General features: G+C 33.0%; 2 protein-coding genes across 5 annotated transcripts; one reads left to right on the top strand and one right to left on the bottom strand.

Moving 5' to 3' along the window:
* Positions 1-5195: 5195 nt before the first annotated feature.
* On the top strand, positions 5196-9431 carry LOC126665541 (GDSL esterase/lipase WDL1-like). 4 transcript variants are annotated; one of them, XM_050358365.2, is made up of 6 exons: positions 5196-5467; positions 6012-6089; positions 6460-6600; positions 8768-8844; positions 8925-9059; positions 9140-9431. In XM_050358365.2, the coding sequence occupies exons 1-6, from the start codon at positions 5357-5359 to the stop codon at positions 9363-9365; spliced, it is 768 nt and encodes a 255-aa protein (XP_050214322.1). In that variant the 5' UTR covers positions 5196-5356; the 3' UTR covers positions 9366-9431. The 4 variants fall into 4 exon arrangements, with proteins under 4 accessions (XP_050214322.1, XP_050214323.1, XP_050214321.1 ...); XM_050358366.2 differs by lacking the exons at positions 8768-8844; positions 8925-9059; positions 9140-9431 and adding exons at positions 6694-6770; positions 6845-6991; positions 7079-7547 and having other exon boundaries at positions 5215-5467; XM_050358364.2 differs by lacking the exons at positions 5196-5467; positions 6012-6089; positions 6460-6600 and adding exons at positions 7291-8169; positions 8268-8345; positions 8503-8643.
* Positions 9432-11138: 1707 nt separating this feature from the next.
* On the bottom strand, positions 11139-20367 carry LOC126661443 (eukaryotic translation initiation factor 5B-like). Its single transcript, XM_056105879.1, has 14 exons — positions 20235-20367; positions 18649-19984; positions 17985-18520; positions 17795-17902; positions 17597-17697; positions 16964-17054; positions 16769-16879; positions 16628-16693; positions 15502-15561; positions 14799-15356; positions 14210-14329; positions 13984-14100; positions 11606-11675; positions 11139-11531 (listed from the first exon to the last, which is right to left on the bottom strand). Exons 2-13 carry the CDS (start codon positions 19913-19915, stop codon positions 11610-11612), a joined length of 3201 nt encoding a protein of 1066 aa, XP_055961854.1. The 5' UTR covers positions 19916-19984; positions 20235-20367; the 3' UTR covers positions 11139-11531; positions 11606-11609.
* Between the last annotated feature and the right edge of the window lie 3798 nt (positions 20368-24165).

Here is a 24165-nt window from a genome sequence, read left to right as displayed (position 1 = left end):
CACTCAAGATACAAGAACAAGACAGAGTAAAGCACATGCCCATAAAAGATCTGACACAAGTAATATTACACGAAGAATGAATCTCTTAAATGATTTGGACATACAAAGGAATATTATATAAAGACCGGATCTCTAAAAATGATGAGAGATCGGACATGCAACGGAATATTATGTGAAGACCGGATCTCCAAAAAACTAGAGATCCAAACATACAAGATTATATTATATGAAAAAGTTGAAAACTGTATCTCCAAAATTATGAGAGATCCGGGAGTGCAAGTAAAATATTACATGAAGAAGGTGAAAATTGTATCTCCTTAAAAATTAGAGATTCGGGCATGCACGGATAACAATGATGAAGTTGAAGACCAAACCTCCGAAGTAATGAGAGATTCAGACATATAAGAATTTAAAGACCACATCCATTAGATAATGAGAGATCCGTACATAAAAGAAGATTATATGTCGTTGAAAACCGAACCTCCGAAATAATGAGAGATTCAGACACATAAGAAGTTGAAGACCGTATCTCTTAGATAATGAGAGATCCGTACATAGAAGAAGATCATATGTCGTTGAAGACCGAACCTTTAAAATAATAAGAGATTTGGACACATAAGAAGTTGAAGACCATATCTCTTAGACAATAAGAGATCCTGACATAGAAGAAAATTATATGTCGTTGAAGACCGAGCCTTAAAAGTAAACGAGATTCGTTCACATGTGAAATGGAAAATCGTATCTCTGCAATGATGAGAGATCCAGATATACGAGAATAGCAATAAAGAAGAAGTTAAAGATCAAACTTCCGAAGAAAAGAGAAATTCGGACACGTGTAGTGGAAGACCGTATCTCCTATATGATGAGAGATCCGGATATACAAGAATAACAATGACGAAGAAGTGGAATATCAAACTTTTGAGATAACGAGAGATTCAGACACATATGAAGTTGAAGATTGAATCTCCTAAGTAATGAGAGATCCGTTCATACAAGAGTTTATATGTAGATCAAATCTCCAAGATTATGAGAGATCCAGAGTACAAGATAATATTATATAAAAAAGAAGAAGACCGTATCTCCAAGATAATGAAAGATCCAAAAGTGTAAGTAGAATATTACATGAAGAATGTGAAGACTATATTTCCACAATGATGAGAGATTTATAAGTACAAGTAAATGCTATATGAAGTTGAAAATTGCATCTCAAATGAGAGATCCGTCCATACAAAAAAAATGTAAGAGTTGAAGACCGAACCTCCAAAAAGTAAAGAGAGAATCGAGTAAATACGTGGTTAAAGACCATATTTTTGAAATAACAGAAGATTTGTACATAAGAATGAATGATAAAGCAGAGGAAGGCTGTATCTCCAATATTATGAGAGATCCGGATACACAAGAAAATTATAAATTGAAGAGTGAATCTCTAAGACGAGAATTTTTTTGAACATGTACGTATCATGAATCAAATCAAACATAAATATTTACATGATACGATACTATAGGGGGGATTAATGATGGAACAAAACAAAATCTCGCATGATGGAATAAGACAAAACTTCACATAGCTACTTTATACCAAAATCCTACATTGCTAGTTTATAAGGAAACTCACTCAACAAGTTTTTGTATAAAGGCAAGCCAACCTATTACTATGAGGAGTTAAGTTTTATTACCTCTTTTATATAATACTTTTCTATATTATATTGAGATAAATACTGACTTAAGTTTCGGAGTGTTGTTTTTCTTGTAAGACACAACTCAGAATTCAAGTATCAGGTTTGTCGCGAAGCGACCCAAAAAACAAGACGATCTCGGACCGGATCCATCATACACATTAATTTATAACTATATAAATTTTATTGTCTTATTTATTAATTACTTTTCAAAAAAATATTATTTGAGATTTAAATTGTCATAAAAGATTCATTTAAATTAATGATAGTTTTTATGTGTTTACCTTCAAACAGGACTTATATAAAACCTTTATTTAATCATTTTATAGATTTATTATAGTCAAATAAAAAAATATTAGATTGCTGAATATCAAATGAAAATATAAAATTGTATCTTTTGTATCTTTTGTATATTTTTATATTTTGAAAATTTAATATATTTATATTTTTAAAATTAAAATTAATATCACTATTTTTAAAATTTATATATTTATATATTAAATAAGTATATAAATAAATCATTCTTTTATTTTAAAAAAAGTGTTATAAAGGACTGACTTGCACGTCATGCACGGGTCAGTGTGGCTGGTGCACTTGCCAACGCACGTTGACGTCAGCGTAGTGTCTGTTATTATAAATTTTTGCTAAAAATTGTAGAAAAAATATACCGTGTGAAGTTTTTAAGATTTGTTTATACATTAATTATTTGTTAATTAATTGATAATAAAGCTTTAATTATTTTATTATTATTCACAATTATTTAATAATAATTAAATTTAATTATTTTTGAAGATATTATGCTAATTTTGATAATTATTTATTCGTTAAATTTTATACTAATTGACCATAAAATTAAAATATTTGCTTCAATTATCGCTTATTAGTTGAGGGGACAAATTGTCTTTTAATTTTGGGAGTTAGCAACACGCAATGAGTCATGTGTTAAAAAAAGAAAAATTGATAAAACAAAAAACAGTTTCGCGTATAAAATTGACCACAAAGTTGAAATATATATTAATTGATCATGTTTACAAGTTGAGAGGGTAATTGACATCTAAGTTTTGAACAAAGGTCAACGCACCTCCTGAATTTGTGACACGGGTCATCTAATCTAATTTATACTTTTTTAAGCAATTAACCCCAAAACTCTTCATTTTTTGGTTAAATAACTCCATAATTTATATTTTTATTTCAAAAAAATAATTAGAATAATAATATAGTAACAATTAGGAAAGTATCTAATTACTTTTTTGCATCCTTCACCTCTGATTTGTATTTTACGCGTTTTAAAAATACAATTATGGGTTATTTGACCAAAATTGAAGAGTTTTGGGGTTAGTTGCTCAGTAAAGTATAAATTGGGTTAGATAACACCGTGTTACAATTTAGGAGTCGTGTTGATCCGTTGTTCGTTTTTAATTATTCTGAATTATTAATCAAACAATTTTGGTTTTTGTAGGAGGTGTGCTAGCGGGTGTAGGCTGTTATATATATTATATATAAAAGCATGGATGGTGGGGAGACAAACACATTGATCAAATTGTCCTTTTTAATTTATTACTAATTAATTATTAACTAAAAATTTTATAATAATTAACTAATTAATTATAATTTAAAATCGCTATTTGACTGTTAAAGTTATAGTATCATTAGAATTTGATTTGAACAAGAATTAAAGAAAAATATAATTAAAGAAATAGTAGAAGGTCAAATGTTGTAAAAAGGCCAAATCTTTCATAAAAGTTTCACAAAAGTCCCGACCTTTCTATTTTGTCGATTTTGGCCAAAAATAAATTATTTGGTTTCAATTGTGGCCAACTCTCAATTCGATTTCAATTTGCCTATGTGACACCTATGTGGCGCCTATGTGGCATGCCAAATATTGAAAGGTCGGGACTTTTGTGAAACCAAATAATCCATTTTTGGCCAAAATCGAAAAAATTGAAAGGTCGGGACTTTTGTGAAACCAAATAATCAGTTTTTGGCCAAAATCGACAAAATTGAAAGGTCAGGACTTTTGTGAAACTTTTGTAAAAGTTTTGGCCTTTTTACAACATTTTGCCATAGTAGAAAGTCCTATGTATAACAAAAATACAAGGCTAGATTTCGACTGGTGGATATTTTGATTGTTTATTAAATAATAATTGTCCTATCTAAAAGTTAGCTAATTGAAACTACTTTAAATTCAATTAAAATACTCCTCTATTTTCTATAATTTTCTTACGACTTATATTCTCAAGCCATTAAATTTTCCAATTTTTCCCAATCTTTCCCTAATTCTATCTTATTTCAATAAGGTATATTATTAGGTCTAATTACTTAAAAAAACCCACATTATAATATTTTTTTGTTTATACCATGGCCTAAAAAAAGTTTATTTGTATCCTATTTTTAATTTTTCGTTTTCAACTGTACCCCGAAATACTAAATTGATCTCTTTTCATATACAAAAAAAGCTGAAATAATCCTTTAAATTTAACTATTATTCTAATTAGACATTAATCATATTAATTGTATAAAAATATCTTCTTTTCCAAAAAAAAAAGTAATAATAAATATTTAATTTATATAATATATAATTATCTTAACCGTAACAAAAATTAAAATTTACATAAGAAATTTATTTTATTTTTAAAATAAAAATTCGGGCTCCTCCTACGAGATGCTCCTCCTTCCGGAAGAAGGAGCATTAAAACGATAAAAAAAATTAAAAAAAATTAGCGGGTTCGATAAATTGGAGGAGTACGATGGTACGCCGGATATATTTTTTTTAAATAATTTAATTTTTTATTAAATATCTAAAAACAATAAATTAGAAGATATATTTGAACATTTTTAAAGTTGAAGAACTTATTTATATTTTTTTAAATAAGAAAAAATATAGTGGAACCTTTCTATTTAGTTGTTATCAACTTTTTTATTCTTAAAATTTTTATATAGTCAATTGTACCCTTTTGGGGTAGAGATGAAAATGAAAAATCAAAAAAATGTTACAAATGAATTTTTTCCTAAGTCATGGTATAAACGAAAAAAATATTATAAGATGGGTTTTTTTTTAAGTAATTAGGCCTTTTTATTATCATATTATTATTTTTTACTAAACTACAACTATTAATATAATATACATATTTGTTAATCCAATAAAAATTTCTAGCTAATTTAACATTAGAGGTAGCTGAGATTAATGGTGCTCGAAAGTAACAAATATAATGCACTCCAACAAAAATATTTTTAACAAATTTGGTGATATTTTAATGAAATAAGGAAATTACAGAATTTAATTTATGCATATCAGATTATTATATTTATTTCCTTTAAAAACTTTAACTAATTTAACGTTAATCATAAATAAAATAAATAGTTATAATTATAATGAATTTAATTCATATAAATTGACAAGTCAAATTACGAGTCACGTGTGTAATACGTAGTGCGAAACTAGTAAATATAAATTGAAAGATATTCCACTAAAGCAAAATGAGCCGCACGAAAAACGACAGAAAATATTCATAATAAAAAGTGGGCATGTCGCATTTGTTACAATCAAACTTTGGAACTATTCTCAATGCAACAAAATATTTATCTAATCTAAGCTTAGAAGAAGTGAGTCTTCAAACCATTTTATATAAAAAATTTATAAACTGCACTTGTTTGATTATTTGTTGAAGAAGAAATTGAAAATGGTTGGACCAGCAAGACCACAGTTTGTGCTGTTTGGTTCATCAATTGTTCAGATGAGCTATGGAAATAATGGGTGGGGTGCTGTTCTTGCTGATTTGTATGCTCGCAAGGTTTTTTTTTCTTACTTTTTCTTTTGTGTTGTTGTTAGTTGGTGTTTGATGTTATGCAGTTTGATGCTTAATGTTTCTATATTTGGTTTATATAAATTGGACAAGTTTAGTTCTGTTTTAAGATAGCTGCTCTTTGTCAGTGGAGGGATCCACAATTTTCTTACATATGAATGACCTCACTAGATGGGTCTATATATAGATTCAATTCAACTATCAAATAAGTGTCTTTTTTCTTCTGATAATCGGGAAGCGCTTGTGGGAGGAAATGAACCCACGACCTAGCAGTTTGTTGTGCGGTACTTATACCAGTTGAGCTACTATGATTTGTTAACAATGTTTTTATGGAGTTTTATCTTGAACTCCATAATTTAAGGATAATAGAGCTACTTTGTCTTTTAAGTTCTTATTAGTTAATGAGACCCAACATATAAGGCTCTGCAGCCTTGAAAACAATCTATAATCAACTGATTTTCAAGTTGCTACATTTTATACCAAGAGAGTAAAATAAAATAAACTGAGTATGTTTGGAAAATTTGATGAACAGGCTGATATCTTATTGCGAGGATACTCCGGCTGGAATTCAAGGCGGGCTCTACAGGTTCTGGATCAGGTTTTTCCGAAGGTCCGTAACAATTTGTAAATTTATTTTTGAACTGCAAAAAAGAGAATAGAGACCACTAAAGATAGCAGTCTCTTTTGTTGGTATATTATGTGTATTTTCATGTTCCTACAATTGCTGCTGGCAGTCAATAATCGGTTATCCGATATATAATTTTTTTAGCTTAAATTAATTCCTTTTTGCAATATGCAATAATTGATGGAATTAGCCGAGTTAGTTTATCCTTTTGATAAGCAGATAATTGAATGAATTACCTATGGAGCTTGTGTTATAACAGTTCTTGTTCGCACTTAGATCACGGTTACTGGAATTTGTTAATTTGGTGGAATTGTTGGGTGTTCAATGCTGAATTTTCTGTGACTTGCAAATGAAGGAGGCAGCTATACAACCTTCACTGGTGATAGTCTATTTTGGAGGTAATGATTCAATTCATCCTCACCCAACTGGCCTTGGCCCTCATGTTCCTCTTCCTGAATATATTGACAACATGAGAAAAATCGCGCTTCATCTCAAGGTAATCTATTAATTGACTGTCTTATCGCGGAATGAATCAAAACTACTAGCACGAATTGCAGAACTGATTCACTCAATGTTGTCTTATTGGTAGAGCCTTTCGGACGCCACTCGGCTCATTTTTCTGAGTTCTCCTCCTGTCAATGATGATCAAATGAGAAAAAACCTAAGGTGATTTGCAGTGTTATAATACCCAAGAATTCATTATTTATAGATAGTGTCTCCTAACACTTGTTTGACACCAGCGATAAATTCGATATGGTTCGGAAGAACGAGAGCTGCCGGATATACTCAGAAGCATGTTTGGAGTTGTGTAGGGAGATGAACATAAAAGCAATTGATCTTTGGACAGCAATGCAGAAAATTGATGATTGGAAGAACCGTTGTTTTACGTAAGTTTTTTGTTTCGTTCTGTTTTGAAGATCGAGAGTTTAAAGGAGTAGAGAGTTGGTTACATGTTTGGTATGATCTTTATGTAGAGATGGAATCCATTTTACTTCAGAGGGGAGCAAGGTTGTAGTGAAGGAGATCCTGAAGGTTATTGAAGAAGCAGACTTGGAACCGAGTCTACATTGGAGGATAATGCCTGCAGAATTTTCCGAGGATTCGCCGTATGATCCGGTCAGTCCTGCTGGGGTCAATGTGAACATCTCGAATTCGAATCTAAACTTTACGGAATCATGACGATTTGGTTACTGAGTTTGATAAGCAATCAGGAAAAGTTGCCAACCGCATACTTGTGCTGTTCAGCAAAGCATTCAGGTTGCATTTTGGCAGAAGGCTCCGAGCCTATGTGATTTCAGTTCAAATTGAACTGCAATTTCAATGTATTTATTTTCTCAAAATTGAACCAATTCTTTTTTTACAAAACATAGCACTTATTCATTTTTGAAGGGGCCAAGAAGCCAATTTGGTTATAGTTATTAAACACAACCGTTTTTGTTTGCATATGGTGAATCAGAGAAGAGGTAAAATCAACAACTAGTATCAGTTTAGCTTTGCTTCTTAAATTATCTACTATACTTTAATGATCAACCATTATTTGTACACAAATTGTAAAATTGATAAAAAAAAAAAATGGTGTGGGCTTAGCGAACGAAAGAAACGTGACTAGGGTCTAATTGTACCATTTTAAAAAAGTATGAGACTAGAGTTGAACCAAGTTGGAGTCTTAACTCAAAAGTTTGAGGGTTTATTTGCATCTTTTGCTATATAAATACAAAGAAATTCGAAAAGAACAGCACGCAAAACGTGCATAATATATCCAAAATAAAAAAAATGGCTATGTTGCGTTTGTTTCAATCAAACTTTGGAAGTATTCTCTATCCAACAAATATTTTTCTAATTGTTTCTGTACCAAACTTTATTTCTGATCTATCAAATAGTACTACTGAGACCATCAGAGGCTGGAAATCTAAATATATGTGCCGTTGAATATTTGTTGAAGAAGAGAGTGAAAATGGTTGGACCGACAAGGCCACAATTCGTGCTGTTCGGATCATCAATTGTTCAGATGAGTTACGGCAACAACGGTTGGGGTGCTATTCTTACTGATTTATACTCTCGCAAGGTTTTCTTCGTTCTATCTTTCAACTCATTTTCAAGCTGCATTTTTATACCAAGAGATTAAGACATACTACTAAGTTTGTTTCGGAAATTGATGAACAGGCTGATATATTATTGCGAGGATACGCCGGCTGGAATTCAAGGCGTGCTCTTCAGATTCTGGATCGAGTTTTTCCAAAGGTCTGTGTCATTTTCATCGATGGAATTAGCTGGATTTTATCTTCTTTTTTTTATAAACGAATAATTAATGGAATTACCAGTAGAGTCGGTATCGTTAGTTTTTGTTCGCACTTCGATCACTATTAGTCGATTTTTGCTTTGTTATTTGCAAATGAAGGATGCAGCTATACAGCCTTCACTGGTGATAGTGTATTTTGGAGGTAATGATTCAATTCATCCTCACCCAACTGGCCTTGGTCCTCATGTTCCTCTTCCAGAATATATTGATAACATGACAAAAATTGCACTTCATCTCAAGGTAACATTTCTATTGATCGACTGCTTTAAATCGCAGTCGAGCAGAACTGATTTACGCTATGCTTCAATGTTGTCTTATAAGCAGAACTGATTTACGCTATGCTTCAATGTTGTCTTATTGCTAGAGCCTTTCGGACACAACTCGGATTATTTTTCTTTCTCCTCCTCCAGTGAATGAGGACCAAATGAGAAAAGACCTAAGGTGATGTGAAGTGTTAATTTCGCTTTAAAGTACCCATGGAATAATAAACAGTTCCATTGATTTGCTGCTTTTAACAGCAGAGCTAGACGAACGAATGATAGGTGCCGGATATACTCAGAAGCATGCTTGGAGTTGTGTAGGGAGATGAACATAAAGGCAGTTGATCTTTGGACAGCAATTCAGAAAGTAGATGATAGGAAGAACATTTGTTTTACGTATGTTTTTAACTTGCTCGGTTTTTGAAGATATAGAGGAGTAGAGAGTTGGCTAAATGTTTGGTATGATCTTTATGCAGAGATGGAATCCATTTATCTTCAGAGGGGAGCAAGATTGTAGTGAAGGAGATCCTGAAGGTTATTGAAGAAGTAGACTGGGAACCAAATCTAAACTGGAAGATAATGCCTTCAGAATTTTCCGAGGATTCACCGTACGATCCTGTCAGTCCTGCTGGAGTTAATTTGAACATCTCAAATTCAAACTCTACATTCCACGGAACCATGATGAATTCCTTCGATTTTTGATTCAATTTGTACCGAAAGTGAACATTATTTCTCTTTTTTAAAATCAAACCTAACCAAGTTTGCCAATTTGATTCGGTTATGCACATCCTTAAAAGTAGTACCCTAAAGAATATAGCAGGAGAGGGAACCAAGCATAAATCATTATTGTCCTAGCTTAAGATCTAGTCGAGCGATGCACCTAAACTACCAAACCGTTTTACGACTAATCCCCATTACTATTTTGCTATTGCAAGACTACACATGGGAGAGGTTCAAAAAACAAAAACTACACAATGGTCAAATATTTTTGGACTTGATTTCAAACAAAGTGGTAATCTACCTCGACATGGCGAGTCTGACCTTGAAAAATGTGACTTGATGAGAGAAAACAGCTCCTATGTTATCACCCCACACATATGGAGGAGTTGGTATTGGCACACCAAGTTCTTGAAGACATTAAAGCCATTTCAGCACAACACTAACATCGTCAACAGCTTTAAATCCGGTTCCGTAGATGAAAGAGCCACAAAAGTACATTGTTTCGAAGAAAATTGAATTTGTGTTTGTTGAAAGATCTTAATAAAGGACATATGGCACATCAAAAATTGTGAAGCAAATTCTGGGAGTTTATTGAACAATAAGTCAACAGAACAAGTGGATAGTCTATTGATTAAAGAAAAAATTCTTGTTGATTCAAACTTCGTACCTATGGGATAAGGATAGCGAAGGGGAAAAATTCGAAGATTTCATGTAGTCTTTGATCAAAATCAATCTGATTTATTTTGTACCAATCGCTCAATGATAAAATGGGTCAGACTCTATAAGATTAAACCTATGAGACTTAAGGAATGATAAAAAGATATAAGAAAAAGAAAGAGACAGAGAGAGAAAAAGAAAATAACAATAATAATAAAAATAAAATGAAGTAGGAAGTAGAAGAGCACATATTCCAAATGAATAAATTCAAACTCGAAAAAATCCTAATTCAAGAAAAATGAGGGGAACGTACGCAAAAAGGAAAACTCATAGAAGAGGCAAATAGAGCTTTTGCACATTTTCGTTAACCCGCGAACATGATCTATATAGACACATAGACTCATGTAGCCATACATCTCGATCAAAAAAAAAGTCAATAGAAAGAAAGAATCAGAACGGATCGCTATATTTATCGAAACAAAGGAAAAGGAAGTGGGAGATGAAATATAAAATCATGGATCAATTAAACACTCTCACAGACTTGCTTAAGAATAAGAAAGAGCTAAACACATGAAATAACATTTGATCGTACTATTTATGAGGATTCTGTAAATATTCCATTCTAATAAAGTTTGATACAATTAGGACTCTTTTGGTGATTTGATGCAGTTACTAATTGATCTAGCATGTACTAGTGAGGTTCGTTTAATATCCAAAAATTGCTCAGAGGTAGGGTTGAATCTAAATGTTGGCTAGGTAGGCGTCGTGCAGCAAGAGGAGTAGTTATGAACCTATAGACCATCCCCATAAAGTGGTGAAGGGAGGGCCCTGATTGGTAGGGAAAAAAAACTTGCAACCCCTTGGGATTATCGTTCACTTGAAAGAAAAAATAGAAAAGGAAAAATTTATTTCTCACAGGCAACGCTTGATACCATGTTATGAAACAATTTGAGAAGAATTCGTAGAGTATTATGTTCAACAATTACGTCAGTATTTATACAAACATAGAATCTCTATTCCAGGGAGGAAATTTTATTCTAAAATATGACCAAACATGGTCAATCAAATCAATTAGTTTAAAATATAGACACTAATTAATAGACTAATTCATCCTAATATAATTACCTTCCTATACTTTTAAAATCAGTAATAAATAAATCTGCTTCACATGTTTAAAAAACGCTTAATACTAACAATTAACCCGCTAATGCCCGTTAACAATTAGAGTAGGTCTAAATAAAAAAAATAGCAGATCCCAAGTGAAATATATGGGAAAAGACAGATACCCCATGTCAGCCTACTCCACAAGCACTGCATTTCTCAAGTGATTTGGTGCAAATTCATAAAGAGAGCTTCATCAGCTATCAAGTGATTTGGTGCACAAATCTTACCAGCTTTTCGGGTGATTCAGTGCAAATGTAAAGCAATGATCAAGTGGCGGTTGCATAGCCCTCGACTAGTTTCCAGTATTTGCTTCCGACTCTTGTTTTCCTGGGACGATAACTCTCCAACTCAAAAATATCAAAAAGAAAACCATACAAGACAATTATCTGGTTTCCTCTTACCATGTCACTGGATCTTGAACATGTTCTTCAGTTTGGCAACCAGCCTCCATTCATCTGTTGAGAGATCATCCTATACACGTAAAGGAAAACTTTAAGCAAAAAAATATAAAATACAAAAACTTGAATGTCTCGAGGCTTAGCATATTTATTACTTGCATTCCCTTTTCTAAGAATAAAAAGGATAGTGCTGTTTTTTATTTAAAAGAATCCAGTATCTGGAAGTTGGATATGTGAACACAAAAATCTAATATATCGGAAGGAGAGGATCCCTCCCTATCCTGGGATCTTCAATAGTCTAACTGCAATGCTCTCAACCATATGGTGAAGAGAACTGACAAGCTTTATCAACCAGAATTCAAGCACAATTTAGGTAGAAGCAAATACATGCAGGTCTCAAACAAATAACATTACATTTCAGCAAAGCTAGTTTTGCAGTTCACAAAAAAAAATTATAGGCACATGTATCACCCAACCTAATAATACTAAGGAATGCCAAAATAGACGATAACTCAAACTGAAATTGAAGAATAAAAAATATATATTGTCATCCGTACTACAAAAGAAAGATTGAAAAATGCCATAAACGTTCTTTGCAATTTACCAACCCCCGTCACTACTCACGTGAGGTCTCCGTCTTCTAATATAACGACATTACCTAACTTACCTTGCTATTTATAATTTTTTTAATTTTTGCTAGGCATATTCAAACTATGTTGTTCCTATCTGATTGATTTTTCTTTCACAAGCATGGTTCATGCACTTAGAGAACTTTAGCAGAAAAGCTAATTTCCTCACGTACAAATAGCTACATAAGTGCTGTTTAAAGTCTATCATTCATTTAGTCATCAACAGAGATCTGCGACAATGCATAGAGTAATACACTAATGGCTTATTGAATGCCGGAACTTCCCCAGTGAGAGTTAATAGAGAAAATTAGATTCTGATGTTTGGTGACATTTAGGGCTGTTAATGTTTGAATAGATAGTTCTGGAGTCAACAGTGCAACTTACACCTTTAGTGCTTGGACTAAATGACAGTGAACCTTTAGTACAGATGCATAGAAAAAGAAATAGCCACCAGGCAGTGAAAACTGGTAATAGTGCAAGCATCAGGCAGTAGACCAAGCATTTCTTGGTGACATGAAGGTGAAAATGTTGATTAGGGAGAAAAAATGTTAATATAAATAGATTGCAAACTAGTCCTTCTTGTTTCAACACTAAATTAAATATTACTTTAACAGTTTACTTTTAAGACTTTTTAATCCCTCTGTAGAACTAATATATGCTTAGTCCCTCAAGTTAATTAGGAAATACAATAACAACTTTACAGTCCCTGAAAATTCACCAAATGGGGAACTCAAGTATTGTTTTACTTAATAAATTAAAATCTGAAAGACTAACATGTAAATTTACTTTAAAAGTGAGTGACTAGAAATAACACGAGGTCTAAAATGAACATTTTCCAAAAAGCCGACGATCTCATCAAATTTTGAACCATAAAAGATTCAATTAGCAGTTCTGAAAAAGGCCTAAATGCAGAAAAAAAATCACCAACTTTTGCGTGTTTTGCATATTTAATATAAACTTTTAATTTTGGCAAAAAAAAGTACACGAACTTTCCAATATTTGCAATTAAGACACCGACATCGTTTTGGATGTAAAACGGCACCATTTTGGATGTAAAATGACACCATTTTTCAAAGGAAACGCAAACGTGGTCTTAATTGCAAAAATTGGAAAGTTCGTGTACTTTTTTGCCAAAATTAAAAGTTTATGTTAAATATGCAAAACACGAAAAAAAGTTGGTGATTTTTGATGCATTTAAGCCTTTGAAAGAAGATAGGAAGTTTTAGCAGTGTACTCATTAGTCATCATGCTTGCCAATGTGCAATCCAAGGCTCTTAAAAATGGTACCAAACTCCAGAAAATACATTCAAGATGGAAACACTTCATTAACCTAGGTGACCAGGGCCTCTTACCTATATCTCCAAAAACTCAATATCCCATTTCTGTTTTTGACATTTCCTCAGGATGTGTTTCTTACAGGCAAACAACGGCGGGAATTTTCAATTTTTGATCCTTACTATTACATTACATAAATAGCTAATATGTCAAAGAAAATAGGTAATATTATAATAAAATGATGAGGGATACAATAATCTCTCATTAGAAATCTTGGTGCCTAAGGTTCAACACATAAATGACTATGAAGAAGAAAAAAAAGTAATCAAGCATAAGCAGGCAGCAACTCACAATGACATTTGGACCCTCCAGCTTTTTCTTTTATGTTTTTTTATTTTTATTTTCTATAAGCATGAACCATTTAGTTAACAATCTATCCTCAATCAGAATAACAGATTTCAAATCCCAAGCACTTACCCGGTAATTAGTCTCAAGAACATCAATTGACCTCCTCGAAATATGGCTGACAAGACGATTTTCATCATTAAAATGCCTTCCGTACATTTTTTGCTGCTGCTCAGGACTGTTAATAATCTGAAAAATAACAAAGCACCCATTAGGGCCAAATCAAACTAAAAACCTAGATTCATCGGAAAAATAAAACATACGCAAACAACAAAAGATCAAAAATTCAGAATTCAACCTTAATTGACACATGCTGGCCTTTCTTGGCATAATCGACAGGCTTATTGTTAATCTCAATGGAAGCAACTCGGCCAATGTCAATAAAATCTTTGGCAGGAACACAAATTGGTGTCCCGACCTGAGTGAATAAAACAGTGCATTAGATGAGCGTTCAGATATAATTGTTTATGTACAAAATAACCTTTTCCAAAATACATATAACCAATAGAGTGTATGCGTGTGCGTATACAAAAATAACCTTTTTCAAAATACATATAGCCTATATAGTGTGCGGGTGTGTATATAAATATATTAATACAGAGGCATTGGCATCATTTTGAAGAAACTGACCATTTGCTCATCAAAATATTTAATAAATGGGCAACATCGAGTGTTATGCATGTAGCCAAGTACTAAAAAGATTATTTGTAAATATGCATAGATCTTGTTAATCGTGGACAAATACATTTAGAGGAAACCAAGGCCATATACCCAAAAAGATATACGAGCATATCACAAGCAATTAAGCACATGATAAAAGCCATGAGAGCCAAAATAATAATCCCTAAATTAATATCTTTGCTATGCCTTTTAAAAGTAATACACACCTTAAGTATGCCTTCAGTAACTTCAACTCCTATGATAATAGGATCTTTCTTGTTATTTATGTAAGCAGGTAAAATCTTAAGTATGCAAGGGAACACTGCTTCACCAGCAGCTTTCTTCTTCTTTTCCTCCTTCAGATTGTCAATATAAGTATTGAATTGACCAAATAAGTGATAAATGATGTCAGCCATGAAAATTTTCACACCAAGCTCATCTGCAAGTTCCCGAGTCTCTTGTGACATTTTAACATCAAATCCCAAGATAGTGGCATACTCCTTTTTCTTCTCAAGCATTACACTGGCCTTCATAACATCCTTCTTGTGCACTGGGCCTATGCCTACGCCACTAACAGGAATGCTCACCGCTGGTGACTTCAAAAATTCCAGCAATGCTTCCAATGACCCCAAGGTGGATGCTTGGACATAGACTCCCTCATCACTCTTTTCAATACGGTTCATCACCGATCTCACATCTTCCATTGCTGCTTCCTTGACGTCTTCCAGATGATCATTTGGTCCCACTACATATAGACCCGTGCTAGCAAGAGCATGCTCAAGGCCCTGCATCAAGAGAGAGAAAAAGAAAACAGGAAGTCCTGTTGGTATAAGACTAAGTTCATGAAAATTAGAAATGCACAATGACAAGGTATAAAGGCTGCAAATTTTCATGAAATTGGCAATTCAACGCAATGCGCTACTGCATCACCTGTGCACTGATCTTGATACCCTGTGCAGCCTTGATTTCTTTGTGATGCAGATAGGCACCCTGAATTCAGAAAATAACCAAATTACTATACAATTAATGAGACAGAGGAATTACAATTTTAGAAGCTACTCTGATAACAGAGAGCATGATTCCTGAATAAATGAAGCATGATAAGTTCTTCATTGAGTAATAAAAGAAAGATTTCTTTTAAACAAAGTAGATGCATGAAACCCAAAATCAACACGTGACTTAATAAACCACATTAAGGATGCATGCATGATGTATATCTTTTTGAAAGTCCTGGAAATATATGAGGGAAAAGAAACTCAAAATGCTCATGGAAAAAAAGATGGCAAAAATCTAAAAGCACACGTTAATATTCCTAACTTAAGCAACAAGTTCCCGACCAAAAAATTAAGATAAAAAGTTTCTAAAAGAAAACTATTATGAAAAAAAAATTAATGAATAATTAAAATCAAAACCAAAAAAAATGAAAATATTCTTAAGAAGAACAGTGGCGAAGAAAGAAGCATTAATGAAAATTTAATATTTAAGCAACAAATCTCCTACTCTCCCCAAAGAATTAAATTAAATGACACATTATGTCGTACAACAAATAAGTTACATTAACCAAGACAAATCAGTGGACCCAAAGGCATTGCATTCATCTTATTTAGAAATTAGAACTAGATTGATTTTTCAGTACAAAAGGCAGTAGATTAGTGACTCCTCTCACTATGTTCTGCAGTTGAGAACTATTCTTGAAGTCAGGCAAATGCAACAGAAAATTACGCGATTTCAAAAGACCTTCTGCTGATCTTTCAAGACATTAGATGGCTATAGATCAGTCCATATTCCTAATGAGCAAGCTTTCTCTTTTAATCCATGAAGGGGCAATGCAAATATCACGAGTTCCTTGGAGCATTGAATTAAAGTTGTTAAGTATTGTTCAATACAAAAGCTATGCCCTTCTGTAATCCTGGAAACTACCAAAACATTTCTAATTCCAAAATAAACTGCAGCTGATATACCTATCCCTAAGTGACTTTTGAATCTTCATCCAACAAGAAAACTACAGAATAATATACACATGGTAAGAAAACATTAAAGAAGCCTAAGCACAGACCTTGACCCGAAGTTCCTTCATTGGGTGAGGTGTCAGCAGAGCTCGAATAGTGGTAACAATAGGTCCCTAGAAAGCAAATTCAATCAAAAAGACAATAAATGACCATTTCATATCTTAAACAGAAATAGTGTTTGAGCTTGCCTGAAAGCCGCAGACAACAATTTGATCTCCTTCATGAAGCACCCCATTAACTAACACAACATCAATTGTTGTTCCATGGCCTTCAATAACCTTAACCTCCAACACTGTACACTGGCAGATGGAAACAGAACAACAATAAGATATCTTAAAGTTAAAGCATTCCTGCAAGAGTGAGAAGTCAGAGAACAGACATACCTGTACTTCATTGCTATATGTAAGTTTCTCGATCATGGTTTTCTGAGTCCATTGAACAAGCAACAGTAACATATCAGGAATGCCTTCTCCGCTGTTATAAGCAAAACAGACATAAGTGTCCATCCACAAGCTATGATGCATGAAAACCTTAAGAAAACTACATTTTCCTGTTTCCGAAACTCCCTAAAACTCACAAGAAACATTAAGGGACAGTTTCGGTAAATAACAAAAAATAGACCTATTTCCTAAGAGAAACCGTTTCCTGTATAAAATATCTACAAAAAATAATTCCATAAACAAATTCAATCTTCTTACTTTTATTGGATTATATAATGCTTTTATTGTAATTATAACTTTAAAATATTAATTTCAATTATGGTTATAAAAGTTTTAGAAGAGATCTTTTTATTATAAATTTTGATTTTATGTATATTAAATAATATATTTAATTAATTTTCATAAATATATAATAATTTAAAAAATTAAAATTTATAAATTAATAAGCATGTACTTGATGCTTTATTACTAACACGTTTCCACCGCATTTCCGTTCCCTATATTTTGAAAAACAAAATTGGATGTCGGAATCAAAGGAGTGCCGAAAAGAGAAGACTGGGAGGATTAACATTATACCTAATAGCACTAGTAGGAACAATACTGAACGTTTCTCCCATATCCTTATTTTTATAGTACAGCTCAGTATTCAGTCCTTGCTCCTTGAACTGAGTTATAATCTGAATCAAACAAAAGCAAAAATAATGATAATAAGCACAGGTATTCTTACAAATAATACAAAACCTAGTAAGAAAAAATTAATTAAATATGCATGACCTCTGTAAGCCTCCTACTGAATTCATTTTGCACATCTTTAGACTGTTGCTTCATTGCCTTCATTATCGGTGCATTGCGACAAACTTTCCATCCATAGAGCCTGTCCACCTGAAAAGTTTATGAAAGAAAGATGAGCAAATAGCATTGCTATAGAGAGCCTGAATAAATGATTCAGATATTGGCACAGCACCTTATTCAATGCAACAATAAATTCTGTGTTCCTTAATTTCAAGAGATTAAGTGATTCTATTGTTTGTGGCTCCAAACCATGCATAAGGTCCACAACCAAGATTGCGATGTCACACAAACCAGAGCCCCTTGAACGTAAATTAGTGAATGATTCATGGCCAGGTGTATCAATGACCAATAGACCGGGAACCTTTAGTTTTGCATCAGCTTTCAATTCCTTGGTTTTCTCTCTTATGTTCTCAGCAGGAAAGTATGTTGCACCAATCTGCTGTGTTATCCCCCCAGCTTCACCTTTCTGGACATTCGTGCCTCGGATACAATCCAGCAGTTTGGTTTTACCAGCATCAACATGGCCCATAATACAACATATTGGAGAACGAAGATTTTCTTCACCTTCTTTAGGAATGTCATATAAAGGTGATGTTTTATTTTTTGCAGCAGCATATTTTGTTCTGTTTTTGTCCCTAGTTTCAACCACACCCTGTGAGGGAGCAAGTATTTGGGCTGCAACTGCAGACTTGGCAGCTGGAGGAGGGTCTGAGAAAAAGAATAATAAATACAAATGAACTTTCTATCAATAAACAAGTATAATAGAAGCAAAAGGGAGCATAAGAGACAACAAGAGAACTTTCTATTAAAAAGGCAGATTAGGATATATACTGAACCTGGATTGCGAGAAGCCAAAACAGCACTTCTTTTCTCTTTCTTTTGGAATTCGGAATCAGTCTCCTCATCATCAAATGCACCCCTAACATTAAGGTTAACATCATCCCAGCTCCTTGCGTCCCACTCCTCATAAGCTTCATCGTCCTCCGTCCCAGTCTCCTCAGTCGCAACTTCTGCATTATCTTCTACCACCTTGTCTAGTTCCGCTGATTCTACCTCAATCTTAATGTCTTCTTGTCCTTTCACCTCTTCCGTAGCTTCCACAATTTCCCCCAATCTAGTTGTCGCATCACCAAACGCATGTAGTTGAGCAGTAGGTTTTGATTTCTTATTCTGGCACTTGGGCCTCATTGTTGGTGCACCTTCTTTGTCTACTGCAGAGATAGTAGTAATACCAGCATTAGCAAATATTTGGTTTCTCATAGCCTCTAATCGCCGCTGTGCCTCCTTCTGCTTCCCTGTTAAGAGTTTGCCTTCTTGTTTCTTCTTCAAATGTTTCTCTTTTTCCCTTTCCTTCTTCCGACGCTTAGCCTCTTCTGCTTGCCTCTCAAGCTCTTCTTGCCTAATCTTTTCTTCGTCCTCCTTCCTTCTCTTCTCCTCTTCTTCCCTAGCCTTCCTCTCCTCCATCTCTTTTCGCCTAGCAAGTGCCTCTTGCATCTCCCTCACATGCTTGGGCACTTTTTTATCCACAGCTTTACCTTTTGTCTCCGCTTTATCTTCTTCCTTTTTTTCCTCCTTCCCCTCTGAAGGGGCGACAGCAGCAGCTTTCTTCTCCTTTTCCTTCTCTTTTTTCTTCTTCTTCTTCTTTGCGGCAGCAGACTCTTCTTTCTCTTCCTCACCTGAGGCATTCTCAGTTAGAACTTGTTCAAGATGCACCTGCTTGCTCTCCTCTTGTCGAGGAGAAACAGAGGAATTCTCATTAGGTAGCCCCTCACCAAGCTCTGCGAGAATCTTATCCAAATCATCCTCTTCTTGCACAGTCCTTACACTCTTATTCTTCTTCTTCTTTAAAGCTTCTACTACCTCTTCCATAGCGCCTTCCTTACCCTCACCATCACCAACTTTACACTCCAAATTCTTTTCGTTCCCTTTTTCGCCTCTCTTCTTACCGGTAAGTAGAAAATCACCATTCAACTCCTCAGATAATGCCGTATCAATTGCATACTCATCATCATCAATCACACCTTGCTTTTTCTTCAACTTCCCACCGCCACTTCGATGCGGATTCTCATCACCAACCGCAGTATTAGACTTCTTTCGACCCATTAAGCACTAAACCACAGTTACACTCAGTTCCGTAAATTCAATTCTGTCTCATAAACCGAATAATAAAACCTAATCACATAATAACCAATCAAAATTAAAATACATACATCAATACATATACATAAAAGGATAAACCGCCGTTAAACCCTAACGTTCATAACAAATCAAAACAAACAATGCTAAACGAATATAAACTTCTAGTAAACAGATAATTTAAATTCAAGATCATCACCAATGGTTCCAATTGAATTACATAAATACAATACGTAAAACTAATAATAAAAGATGGAAAAAAAATGAATTTGAGATGAGAACATACTCTTTTCACAGACTGAGAAGAGAATTGTGTGATTTCGTGCCGTCTGGATAATTGAGCGACGACGTTGATCGGAGGTTGAGCTTTGGCGGCAAAAAATAAATAGTTCTTTAATAGCAGTAGGAAACAGAAAAACAGTTAAGATTCTACTACGTGCTGCATTATGTAGTAGGAGGGTAAACGGCCGGGCCGGACCGGGCCGAACCCGAGTTAGGTCAAGTTCGAGTATGTTATACAGGTAGAGTTCCAATTCGACTCGAATATAAAATAAAAATAAAATATTTTAAAAATTAGCATATTTAATGTATTTTAAAAATAAAATACATGTCTTCTTTTAAATAATAAACTCGTTTACTTATTTAAACTCGTGAGTCTCGCGAGCCTTTTTAACTAATATTCGAATTCAACTTGAGATGAAACTCGAGCAGATTTCGAGTAACTCATAAAATAGCCCGACTTGTTTGTACCCCTAAATTAATATTGGAATAGGGTTTTATTATGTTTATTATAAAATAATTTTATTTGGTTGACTTATAATTTTTCTATTAGATAAAAAAAAATGATGGTAATTTATTCAATGGTGACAAGTGGATGATACAAGAATAATTTTATCAAAAAAAAAAATCGTTGAAGTATCCATAATAATATTTGTGTTAGATTTTTAAGAGTATCTCCATTGCAAATACTATTTTTTGTGCTATCTTTAGCATAAAAAATATAAAATGATAAATATGTTATATATTTTAAATCTTTGCTCCAATTCAAAATGTTATGTTATATTAGATGAACATACAGTTCAGTCTATCAAAGTTCTCAGCTTCTCAAGATTGAAGAAATTAATTAGAAGCTTATTGTTGTAATCTGTTATTTTCTGTTATGACAGCTAGCTAAACAAAACGGTATCATTTTGTTTATAACAGATAATTAAACAAAACGTCAGCGTTTTGTTTATAGCCGTTGTGTCCTTTAGATTAGAAACAATAAGAGAATGACACGTGCAAAGTCAGTTCTCTATTTATATTAGCTGTAATATTTTTCTTAAGGTTAAATGAGAATTTCTCATCTTTCTGCTTTCTTCTTAAATCTTCTTCTTCTTCTTCAAAGCTTATCAACTCCTAAATTCTAATATGGTATCAAAGCAAAAAAATATCAAATACAAAGTTTCATCTTCAATTTCTAATCTGATTCGAATTCAATTCCAGTTCAATTCTAAATCTTTAATTCAATTTTACATTTCTTTATTCTTGATTCTGCTATAATTTCATATTCTCAATCTTCATAAAACCTAAAAATGTCGTTTCCAGTCTTAGAAACAGACAATCCATCAAGTCCTTATTACTTACATCCTAGTGAAAATCCCTCATTGATTCTTGTTTCTCCACCATTAAATGGACAAAATTATCATTCTTGGTATCGTTCCATGAGAATGTGTCTCTTATCAAAGAATAAAGTTAAGTTTGTTGATGGTAGTATTTCAATTCCTGCAAAAAGTAGTGAAATTTTTCCAGTTTGGGAGAGGTGTAACACCATGGTCCTTTCTTGGATATTAAGATCATTGTCACCTTCTATTGCTCAGAGTATTCCGTGGATTGACAATGCCATCGATGTGTGGAAGGATCTTTTTGACAGATTCTCTCAAGGTAATGCAGTTAGAGTTTCTGAGTTACAAGAGGAAATATATTCTTATAAGCAGAATAATCTTACAGTAACAGATTTCTTTACTCAATTAAAGATTTTATGGGATGAATATGTTAATCTTAGGGTTGTTTCAGTATGTTCTTGTAATCCATAATGCACTTGTGATGCTTTAAAGACAGTTAAAGAATATCAAGAAAGTGATTATGTTATTAGATTTTTGAAGGGTTTGAATGAACATTATTCTGTTGTTAAGAGTCAAGTGCTTATGATGGAGCCATTACCTAAGATTAACAGAGTTTTTTCTCTTGCTCTTCAACATGAAAGACAGTTAGGTTTGGTTATTAATGGTAGTAATCAATTGATAGAACCTTCTGTTTTTGCTGCTCAAGGATCTTATTCAACTCAGAATTCCTATCAAAGAAGACATGTATTCAATCCCTTTAATAATAGAAGTTTTAGGCCACCTGGTAATACTTTTGGTTCAGTAGGTAACACTTTTAAGCCACAGGGGGGACAAAGAAAGTTTTATACTCCAAATAATGGGAAACCAATTTGTAGTCATTGTGGTTTGTCTGGACACACTATTGATATCTGTTTTAAAAAACATGGTTATCCTCCTGGTTTTACTCCTACTTTTTGACCTAAATTTAGACCTCAGAATTTTACTAATAAAGTTGGTGAGGTTATCTCTGAAGGACAAGAGGGTGCTTATTATATGAATCAAGATCAGTCTGTTGATCAATATGATTCTTATAATGAATCTGAGTATTATAATAACAATACTGTTGGAGGTATGCAAACTGGACCTGGATTATGCAATCAAGATAATGTTGCTACTGGAGCCAATGCTCAGAATGAAGTGTGTAATCAGTCAGTAATAACTCAAGAGCAATATACTCAACTTATGTCAATGCTGCAACAAAATAATAATCAGTTGAGTGCAAATTCACCAAGGATTAATACTGTCTCAACAAATGTTTCCAAGGAGAATGAGCATAAAGGTACACATTTTCTTTCTTATTCTTATTTTAAGAATTTTGCAGCATGTGCATATCTTATAAAACCTGTTCATAATAATTTATCTTGGATTGTTGATTCTGGTGCAACTGATCATATTGTTTGTTCTTTAAATGAGTTTACTTCTTGCAAAACTGTTACAAATGTTTATGTAACATTACCAAATTCTCAAAAGATAGCAGTTAATCACATAGGTACAGTTAAGTTTAGTCAAGATTTTAGTCTATTTAATGTGTTATTTGTTCCTGGGTTCACTTTCAATCTTATTTCTACTAGTAAATTGACTGCTCATCATAATAATTTGTGTTTAATTATTCATAAAGATGTTTGTATTATACAGGACATCATCAATTGGAAGATGATTGGATTAGCTAAGCATAAACATGGACTTTATTATCTAGATAAAGCTCAGTTTAAACAAGAAAAGAATGATTCTGTTTGTATTAATTCTGTTGATTCTAGTTGTGATAGTTCTTCTGCTTTGATGAATTCTGTTAATGCACACAGTTTGTGGCATTTTAGATTAGGACATTTGTCTAATGATAGGTTAAAGTGTTTGCAAAGTTTTGATTCATCAATCAAAATTCCTTCTGAAAGTCATTGTACAACTTGTCATTTATCAAAGCAAAAGAAAATTCCATTTTCTATTAGTAAAACTATTGTTAAAAATTGTTTTGATTTAGTTCATATTGATTTATGGGGCCCTGCCAGAATGTGTTCTTTGTATGGTCATAAGTACTTCTTAACTATTGTAGATGATAAAAGTAGATATACATGGCTTTTCTTGTTAAAAGCAAAATCTGAAGCTAGATTAATAATTCAAATTTTTTGCATGTATGTTGAAACACAGTTTAATGTCAAAATAAAATGTTTTAGGTCTGATAATGGCTTAGAATTTCATATACCTAGTTTTTATGCTTCTAAGGGTATAGTACATCAAACAATCTGTGTTTACACTCCTGAACAGAATTCAGTGGTTGAAAGAAAACATCAACACATTTTGAATGTTGCTAGATCTATTAAATTTCAAGCTTCTTTACCATTAAGTTTTTGGTCAGATTGTGTTTCTCATTCTGTTTTTTTAATAAACAGAATTCCATCTCCAACTATTGAAAATAAAAGTCCTTTTCAGGTTCTTTATAATACAAATTCTTCTTTTGAAAATCTGAAAGTTTTTGGTTGCTTGGCATATGCATCCACCATTTCTCATAATAGAGATAAATTTTCACCTAGAGCAACACAGTGTGTTTTCCTTGGTTATCCAGAAAATACAAAAGGC

This window comes from Mercurialis annua, linkage group LG1-X (assembly GCF_937616625.2).
Source record: "Mercurialis annua linkage group LG1-X, ddMerAnnu1.2, whole genome shotgun sequence".
Classification (NCBI taxonomy): Eukaryota; Viridiplantae; Streptophyta; class Magnoliopsida; order Malpighiales; family Euphorbiaceae; genus Mercurialis; species Mercurialis annua.
Note: the sequence above shows the minus strand (reverse complement) of the source record. Positions and strands in the feature narration are given on the sequence as shown.

Coding starts and splice junctions, on each gene's coding strand:
- LOC126665541 (XM_050358365.2), top strand. CDS start 5,357: ATGGTTGGACCAGCAAGACCACAGTTTGTGCTGTTTGGTTCATCAATT. Junction 6,601..8,767: donor AAATCGCGCTTCATCTCAAG/GTAATCTATTAA, acceptor TCTTATTGCTAG/AGCCTTTCGGACACAACTCG. Junction 8,845..8,924: donor CAAATGAGAAAAGACCTAAG/GTGATGTGAAGT, acceptor TTTTAACAGCAG/AGCTAGACGAACGAATGATA.
- LOC126661443 (XM_056105879.1), bottom strand. CDS start 19,915: ATGGGTCGAAAGAAGTCTAATACTGCGGTTGGTGATGAGAATCCGCAT. Junction 16,694..16,768: donor TTGTTGTCTGCGGCTTTCAG/GCAAGCTCAAAC, acceptor TTTGCTTTCTAG/GGACCTATTGTTACCACTAT. Junction 15,562..16,627: donor TGAAGGAACTTCGGGTCAAG/GTCTGTGCTTAG, acceptor TTCTGAATTCAG/GGTGCCTATCTGCATCACAA.